Raw genomic sequence first — 9493 nt, forward strand, 5'->3', positions numbered from 1 at the left:
TTATTCTTTGATTTCGCAGTAACTTTGACTTCGCAGTAACTGTAGCGCAGTTTTTATAATCATGAAAAACCAACTAGCCCAATACCTCACTTTGCACTTCAATACGTACCGCAGAGCGGTGATTCCAGAGACTACAGTGACTTACAAGGTGTAGTGTTTGGGAAGAAGCAAACACCATGGAGGTTGTCTCACAACGTACGGAGGTTGTCTAGCCTTACGCTTCTTTAGTTTGGTGGTGAAATTAAATTAGGTATCACTGCAGGTTGTCAATAGACCCCAAGTATAATTCAGCATTAAATCTATACATGCAGGCAGAACGGCATCGGCGAAAAACAGGCAACACCAATAAAATCCCGTTAAATTCCATTAAATTGCCTGCTAAACTTGCATGCCCACTTCGTCTTCACGTTTAATTAATATTTAGTTATGTTTTAATGAATTGATAAATCATACATAAAAATTGACCGCGTATCTGCGTGCTTCGCTGCAAATGTCGTGTAAAGACGATAGAAGAGGCGCTGTGTGAGATATGGACGCCATCTGGCAATACGTCGGGAAACATGAGTGCTGTGTTGCGTGCTGGTAGTCCCGGCGCAGCAGCAGGCGAAGACCGGCGGTGACCAACGCGACTGGCGGGGACGCCAGCCAGCCCGAAAACGCGGTTTGGCGCGAAGCGCTGAAGCAGAGAAACGTCCGCACTCAACGAGTACTCTCCACACACTCTTTTATTTACACGTCGCCTGGGTAAAACAGGAACGCCAGAGCGGCGCCCACAACCGGAAGCCTGAAGGCCGCCCACAACGCTGCTTTTTCATTTTTTAAATATTTTTTTTCACATTCTTGGCCTTCTCAAAACTAAAGTTTTTCAACACCAACCCATGGCATTCGTACAGTGCAATACAGAACCGAAACCGAAACACAACAATGAGCTCGTGCGAAGGGCACGGAGGAAGGCAAATTTCAGCGCAGTCGCATTTTCAGCTTTGTTGAAACAGCGCTCACTAGACGACGACGAAGTAAAAGAAGGCACAGGACAGGCGCTGCCTGTTCTGTGCCTTCTTTTACTTCGTCGTCGTCTCGTGAGCGCTGTTTCAACAAAGATGAACGCATACCAACTCGCTCAAGCTTCCATTCTTATGCATTTTCAGCGCAGCTTAAGAAACTAGGGTCCTTAAAATTACGTATGTATGCATTTTCTATTAAAGGAACACGCCACCTAATACTTACCTAGTGATGTTGCACCTCAGATATGCATGATATTTAATTTTTGATCGACAACGTTCACAAGTATGAACAGCCGCACCAGTTCAAGACGGCTGGCCCTTGGGCAAGTGGTTCAACTTTGGCCGAGTGGCTGAATCGAGGGACGTGCCGACAAACAGAAAGACAGACAGACAGAAAGACAGACCAAAATTTCTGCGTTTAAGTTCCCCAAGAAAGACTATCGTCTTTAAAAAATTAGCATTGCTTGCTTGCACTGGAGGCGCAATGCTAAAGAGGCAGCGAAGCTGGTGGGCACCTATGTAGTCCTGGTTTTTGCTGTTTTGCCAAGTTTTGCAAATTTTCTCTTCTTTTCTCTCCATATTCTGTCTTTTCTCTCTGCTCTGTGTTTTTCTACGTCTTTTTCTCTGTGTTTATTTCTATCTCTCTCTCTCAATTTGTTTCGCGTTCCTGCTCTTTCTATCTTTCTTCCTCTTTCATAGCTTTCTCTGTCTCTCTCTCTATCCCTCACTGTATTTCTCGCTTGCTTCCTCCTTCCTTCTATCCTTTCCTCTCTCTATCTCTCACTCTATTTCTTTCACTCACTTTCTTTTTCTTTCTGCGTATCTTTCTTTCTCATTCTGTCTCTGCTACGCAGGGCTGGGCAAAGATACTTTGAAATTGTATCGCGATACGATACAAGATACTCAGGCAAGAAGTATTGGAGATACATATACAAGATACTACCGCAATAATTGTATCCGATACGATACTTGCCAATTGTATCTTAAGATACTTCGATACATTCGCATATTTGTTATTATAGACCCCCATAACGTAGTAGCGACCGCCTATGCACGAAAAGGTTTGCTTGAAATGTCTTTCATGTGACCAATTTCGTTTCATTTTAATAAAATTCCTGTTAGTATCTCAAAAGTTTTGTCCATCTTGCTCAAAGTGCATTAGTTTACCACCGACAGAACTTATTGGGGTTTGTTTTGGCTGCTTAACAAGACAGCTCTTCACTGACAGGGGCTCTTGCTTGTCATTTTTATAATTGATGGGAGTCGCTGCTCAGCTTGCCGACCAGCTAGCGGGTCGCCATCTAATCACAAAACTTCAATATGAAGCCTTCGCACGATGGCGCAAATACCGGTGTGGATTACCTTGTCTACTAAAGACCGTTTATGCAATACGAATCACCGGTGTACAGCAGCAACAACGCTGCTAGCGATATTTTTCGTGACGCATTTTGTATACTTAAAGCTCATAACACTGCAGCGACTTTTCATATTCTACTTACCTACTGGCGTAAAGCATTCGTTATCAATATGTTCACTGACGTACAATCGTTTAACAATTTTTCTTCAACGAGAGAACATGTGCACCCCAGAAATGCCTAATACGTATTGTATTGTCACGTGGGGGTGACGACGAAGAAGGCGGCAGTCACTCTGTTAGAGACGAAATTCTTTTTTTTTTCAATCGTTATTGTATGACTTTTTAAATTTCTTAACTCTCGCTTTTTATTTACATCACGTTTCGTTCGTATTTCTTTTTGACGTTTCATGGGCTTTACATTTCCCTATATAATTGAGAGTGTGGCCAATCGCCCTCGCGGGTATAAGCCAGGCTCCTTAAGGCGACAAAAAAAGAAACGAAACTGCTCACTGGGCAAGGTTGTGCCCAGAAAACTACGTACCTTGAAGTACTAGCAAAGCACGCTGTACATTGATAGCGGTAATAAAAGTCGTCGGCCTTCGGTATTCTGATCATCGGCGGAACGCGTGGTCTTTTATACATCAGCGACCGAACCTTCCAGGGTTACCACTGGTGCTCGTGTAAGCTCCCGAATGAACTAGAGTGCTCGCGCCCTGCGCATAATTTTATTAATAATTGTTGCGGTTTTGCATCACAAAACCACGATGTGATTATGATGAACGCCGTAGCGGAGGGCTCCGGAAATTTTGACCACCTGGGGTTCTTTAACGTGCACCTAAACCTAAGTACACCGGCCTCTAGCATTTCGCCTCCATCGAAATATGGCCGCCGCGGCTGCGATTCGCGCGTAATCTTAACGGAACAATCTGAAACAATCGCGAATATTTCGAAACATCGCGGCGCGGCATGAGCCGAGCGCTGCTAATATTTCTTCTGCGGTTTAAATCCGATCAAACCAAGATAAAAAAATGAGAGCGCGTGGAAGTGTACTTGCACAAATCGTCGCAGGACCTCGCTTCTATTCACGCTATTGCCACCTATAGCTCCGATTACCTGGCGATTAGTAATAGTAAAAAACTAGAGGGGCCTCAAAAATAAAAACAAATATACGTAAATAAAATAAAACAGCCGTTCTGTATCAACATTCATCCTGAATAAATATTGAAACACGATACAGGCGGCACCCCTAGTAGCTATGACAATTAATCATGAAGTATCGTCAACTTGCTTGTTAATGAAAGACAATAAAAAGACTAATGCCTATGCAAAATTCACTGAAACGGCTCGCTGGGACGCTCATGAGAAAAACGGATCCTTTAGTATAGCAATGTTTCTCAAATCCCCTTCCTAACGATTTTAAGATGTCTCCTAATTATTTCCATTATTATAGTGCAAATTCAATTTCGCTGTTTTACTAAGCAGTAAGCAGGATGTTCGTACTGTATACTCAGTTCACGCCCACATAATTGTATATTTGTTTTCAAAATCGCCTTGGCAGAACAGTAAACTCGGGTAAAATATAGATGTGCAAACAGTAGCAGAAATAAAGCAGACAGTTCAAAGTAAGAATAAAGCAGAGAACTTATTTTGGTAGCACATTACAAGAGACATACTGCTGTGACCAGACCGAAGAAAAAAAAAACAGTTCAGAGCCCTAGGTAATGTACGGGATACAAGAGAAGGACAACTAAGAAAGCACTTGTGCGATCAATCAAATTATGATTTCAAAACAATTTCAAGACAGAGAGCAGGAAGATAATAACAATGATTGTTAGGGTTTAACTTGCCGAAACCACGATGTGATTATGAGGGACGCCGTAGTGGAGGGCTCCGGAAATTTCGGCCACCGGCAGGGACTCGATCGACAGGAGGAAGAAAAAGTTAGGGTATACGAAGATATCTCCTGTTATAGGTAAACGCTTGCTCTATTAGATTTAGCATCGGTACTAGTGGTGCTATAATTAGGATCTTATTTGCACATAAGTCAATCGCATGTAAGTCTAACTGAATGCCACGAGACGCAAAGCAACTCTATGCTTCAGATTTCTTAACGAAGCACCACGCATAAGAGCGGCATCAGAATATGCGCGATCATCGCCGCATGCGTTGTCGTACGCGGCGCTGGACAGTCGATCAGGGTAAGTCTCATGGCACTGCCACAAGTAAAAAGAAAAAAAAAATCGAGAAAAAATCGAGGCGCGTGAGCTAAGCATAGACGTTCGCGCGCTTGTTCTGTCGAGACTGCGCGAGCGCTGTCATGTTACTCTGCTCAACCAAAACGGACGCGCCCGCCTCATCGCCTGCCCTCAATGGTGGACTCTGCCAGAAAGATAAAATTATGTCACTGCCTTTAGTTTTATTCAGGCGGTTTAGTGGCACCAGTACCAGCTTGAGAAGCGGGGGTTTGAGCCAGCGATAATTGTTTCGTAGCGTAGTGTTCCTATAGGAGTATCTTGTATCTTAAGATACACGATACATTATTGAATGCATCGGGAATACAGATACAGATACTCATCTTGCGAGACGTATCGTGATACAGATACAAGATACCCCAAGAGTATCTAAGATAGTATCTAATATACATGTATCTTCGATACTGTCCAGCACTGCTGCTACGCTTTACTATCTCTCCTCCTCCTTTCCCTCCTGCTCACCCTCACATCTCTCCCCCTCACGCTCACTTCCCTTTCCTACCTCCGTTGATACACTATACTATACAAGGCAACGTTATGGTCTGCTAGCGTGCCTGGATAGCCGAGTGTTTAGGACCCTCGCCTTCGTATCGAGGGTACGCGGGTTGGAATTCACCCAGTTTCTGTGGCACATACCCGTTTATGACGATGATAGTTTTCCGGTAGGCCGCACAATGGCACATACCCGTTGAGACGATGATAGTTTTCTGCGATCGACTCACAAGGAACGATTTGCTAAACAGTTTCGCTGTTAAAAGATCACAGGTAACCGAATTTCTGCGGCCTCCATCAGGTGAATTATGAATAGAATTATCGGTTAGTCATTCTCTCCGCCTAGTCATTCTGACCACCCAGTTATACGGGCCCTATCTATCACATACTCGTTACCATATTTTCTTTCACGTGCAATGTTGCTTTTTTTTACGCTATTTGATATCTCGAGCAATTATATTCCGTTGTCCTACGGTATGAAATAGCTGCAGCCTATTTTGTTTTCAGAGTGACAGCATATTAACTTATAAAAAGAAAGCCTGCCACATTTCTTGCATGCCTGTGCAGCATGAACTACATGCAGCATAAATACTGAAACGGTGAAGCCACAGTTATTTAAGCGCAGCACTGGTCCGTGATTATTTCGTGATTCGGGATGTAACGAATAAAACAACGCTATAAAAAGAAGCATCGAGTAGCAGTCGCTGTTTTAAATCTCGCAGCGCTGCAAGGAATTATACAGGGTTAAAAATAGCTACACGAACGTTACCAGATGTACGCAAGCAATCCGTTCACAACGTAAGCATGCTTCTAACGTTATGGTGAGTACCAATCTACTTGCTTTGTCTAGATAAATACTTCTCCCAAAAGGGAAGTTATATTGCGTAATATTATCTGAGAAGCGACATCGCCTTGGGAGCCTCAGTAAGACAGTGTAGACAAACTTCAGTGATAATACGCTAAACTATGTTTGCTAGAAACGCCAAAGCTACAAAGACACTGGCCAGTTGACGCGAACACGTTTTTGGTGCATCCCTCTAATGAAGGATGCACTAATATGGGGCACATGTGGGTCTGAAGAAACTTTCTAACACCTGTTGTGCGGTTGTCTTCAGTACTATAAGTAATCACACTAAAGGCAGTAATAAGCGAACACGAAGTTTAATAGAACATTTTGTTTAATGATAATTACTCGACTTCCGCAAAGTACGAAAGGCTACTCTTGCGCAGCAGCAGTGTCTGAAGGATTCTATTGCTTTATTGTGTGTGTGTGCAGGGTTCACTAACTCCCATTTTGGTCCCTCTAGTATTTTTCCTTTATCTTACCTCCAGCTAAGGGTAGCAAAACTCGCTTGTGTAGCTGGCATTCTTGTTTTCCTCCTCGTGACTTCTCTGTCTTCAGTAGATTGCTGCTCTATTTTCATAGTTTTTCTACAAGGAGAACACATGAATAATATGGCAACATAAAAAGGCTTCAAAGGTACGCTCGCAGCAGTAAGCAAACTGAAAAATTCGGAACGCTGGAGCGCATAATGACCATAATTTAATCGATAATTCCGCATCTTATGCTTATCGCATAATTATTTTCTTGAGTTTTTATGCACAGCGCTGTCTTGCTAATCAAAGCGAAATGGAACTAGAGTAGAAACAAAAATCATTAGTGCCGGAGTACTTGAATGCTAAGTAGAGTGGACTTCAGCTTGACAGTTATTGCCTTCTCTTCGAGGTTGTTATGCGCTGCTTTCAATAGCCTTCACAGATTCATGATGGTTAGAGGGATTATTTTTTTTTCATTATTGCATCGAGTTCGATTTGCTTTCTTTCTTTTTATTTGTTGCTGCACATCATAAAAGTTAACTTTGCAAGCTGTGTGAAATGGAGGTCTTCTTCTGCAAGTGCAACTATATTAGTTTAAGTTGATTCAAGAGCTTTCGTCAAAGCTGTTAGGAGGGAAGAAAATGATACACATCCAACGCGCATCGTGCAAGCTATGGGAAGTCAAGTTTTGGCGAGTATTTAGATGCTCTTACGCTCAATAAAATGCTCACGCTTGTCGTTATCTTAGAACATCCAGCGATGAATCTCATGTTATGCTTGTTAATGCACTGTTGTGGTCACAAACATTAGTGTGGTGCTTCAAGTGGTCACTATTTGATTCCCATGCTTCAGCTTAGCCCCTCCTCTTATGAGACGGGGAGGGCGCTAGACATTTGACAAGCAACGCTATATGATCTGGAGGGACGTGGAGCGTCAGAGCACGTGAATTCGCTTGACGGTGGTGTTGGATAACTGACACCACATGCGACTCCACTGGAATCTTTGCAATAGTCGTTTAGTAGGGTAATAACGAGTGTGCGATCCTTGTCACAACACTTCGTAAAAAATAAGGTGTCTCTTTCTTTCCCACAGCACTAAGAGAGACATGTGGACTACATACAGGGCGAGAGGCGCCTTCTTATTGACGCTGCTTATATCTACCGAACTGTCAGATGGCTCTGTGGTCGTCAGCACCGTGGAAGGAAAAGTACGTGGCCTACGTGAAAATGTTCTTGGAAGAGACGTAGAAGTATTCCTCGGAATTCCGTATGCTGCACCACCCGTCGGAGAACTTCGGTTCCTCAAGCCTCAACCGGTATCAACGTGGGACAATGTATATAACGCAACGACCGTCAAAGATTCCTGCATGCAACCGAGAGTTCCCTGGGTATTCGATATCCCGACAGCTCTCTCCGAAGACTGCTTGCATTTAAACGTGTGGACGCCACAAGCGTCGGAGTCGACGAAGCTCCCAGTCCTAGTGTGGTTTTACGGCGGAATTTTCAAACTAGGATCCGCGTATGAGACCAGATACAACGCTGCCCCCTTGGTCGCACTCAACGATGTGGTCGTCGTGTCGTGTAACTTTCGCTCGGGAATGTTCGGCTTTCTAGACGCGAATAACGAAGGGGCACCCGGAAACGTTGGCCTCTGGGACCAGGTGATGGTGATGAAATGGGTTCAGCGAAACATCAGAGCCTTTGGCGGAGATCCGCAACTCATCACGCTATTTGGCGAGAGCTCGGGGTCCATGGCCATTCACTTGCATCTCATGTCGCCCTCTAGCGCCGGTCTCTTTCGTCGCGCGTTCTTTATGAGCGGCACTGAGAGCACCGACATGGACGTCAACTCTGTCGACGAAAGCATTAACACTGGCAGTGCCGTCGCCGAAGTGCTCGGATGTACGAATCCTTTGCAGGACCTGACCACTGATCCAGATGACGTGCTGCAGTGCCTCCGAAAGTCGTCGGCCAGCGACATCGCTGAAGCCACGGAAAATGTCACGTCGCCGAACGTGCTTGCATTTCTGCCAACGTTCAACACCGAATTTGTGCCGTACTTGCCTTCGATTGCTACAGAAAAGGGGCTCTTTCGTGTTGTCGATGCGATGGTTTCCGTAGTGAAGAATGAGGGCGCGTTTGCCTTCGTCATGCAACCCGACAGGGAGCTCCTTAAAGACGACCTGTCGTGGTATGAATGGGAAGAATTCGTACCAGCCGTCGAAGCTGTAGTGGGGGAATTTGTGAAAAAACGTATTTTTCCCACAGCCCTCGACTACTTGGAAAATGCCCAAGCGAAAGACAAGGCAGCGTTCAGGCAAGCAGCAGCAGACTTTGTCGGAAAGAGTCACTTTTACTGCTCCAGCAGGGTGTTTGTTGAGAATGACTCGGCTAGAAATGGTCAAGCTTACGGCATCATATTCGCACATCGATCTCGCAAGTCGACACTTCCGAAATGGACTGAAGTGGTACACATGACGGAGATTCCATACTTCTTCGGAATACCCTTCTTGGACTCTGTTAATTACGATGAAGAAGACCGAGAGGTTAGCGCAGGGGCCATGAGGATACTAACTTCGTTTGCTCGAGATGGGTGAGCTGCGCTTTCCATTTATGGCAGCTTGTTCATTAAACTAATTTCTATAGTTTTAGATGTCATGAGCATCACATGCATATGATTAAACTCGCTATATTACCCTGGAATAAATACTGACTTGCTGAGGATCTCCAACGTGCACTAAAATCGAGGTACCCGACTAGCCAAAAATGCACTTCTCTGCTATCAATTTCTTCTTGTCGGAAATTTTCATTTAGACACTGTAACAACAATCTATGGATTTAGCTCAGAGGCACATTTACTGAAGTTTTACCGTTAGGGGATAAACCTTATTGGCCCAATACTATAAACGGCAAATAGCTGTATATTGACGGACAGGTCAGGAGCACTGTGGTTTAATTGGTGCTGGTACTGGTAGGTTTTAGTGGTGCACAAGCAACTTTGGCTATCATGCGTCGAACGCATGGTATAATTCTCTTAAAATCTTGGGAAGCTTCGACGAGTCCTTCTCTGGG

At 44.3% G+C, this 9493-nt stretch overlaps 1 protein-coding gene across 1 annotated transcript; it reads left to right on the plus strand.

The window, feature by feature from the left end:
• Positions 1 to 7527: 7527 nt before the first annotated feature.
• On the plus strand, positions 7528 to 9018 carry LOC119394589 (cholinesterase). The gene has a single exon (XM_037661906.1). The coding sequence runs from the start codon at positions 7528 to 7530 to the stop codon at positions 9016 to 9018; it is 1491 nt and encodes a 496-aa protein (XP_037517834.1).
• The last annotated feature ends 475 nt before the right edge of the window (positions 9019 to 9493 follow it).

Source organism: Rhipicephalus sanguineus, chromosome 5 (assembly GCF_013339695.2).
Source record: "Rhipicephalus sanguineus isolate Rsan-2018 chromosome 5, BIME_Rsan_1.4, whole genome shotgun sequence".
In the NCBI taxonomy this organism is placed as follows: domain Eukaryota; kingdom Metazoa; phylum Arthropoda; class Arachnida; order Ixodida; family Ixodidae; genus Rhipicephalus; species Rhipicephalus sanguineus.

What these genes read in the sequence shown, in the direction of transcription:
- LOC119394589 (XM_037661906.1), top strand. Translation starts at nt 7,528, where the DNA reads ATGTGGACTACATACAGGGCGAGAGGCGCCTTCTTATTGACGCTGCTT.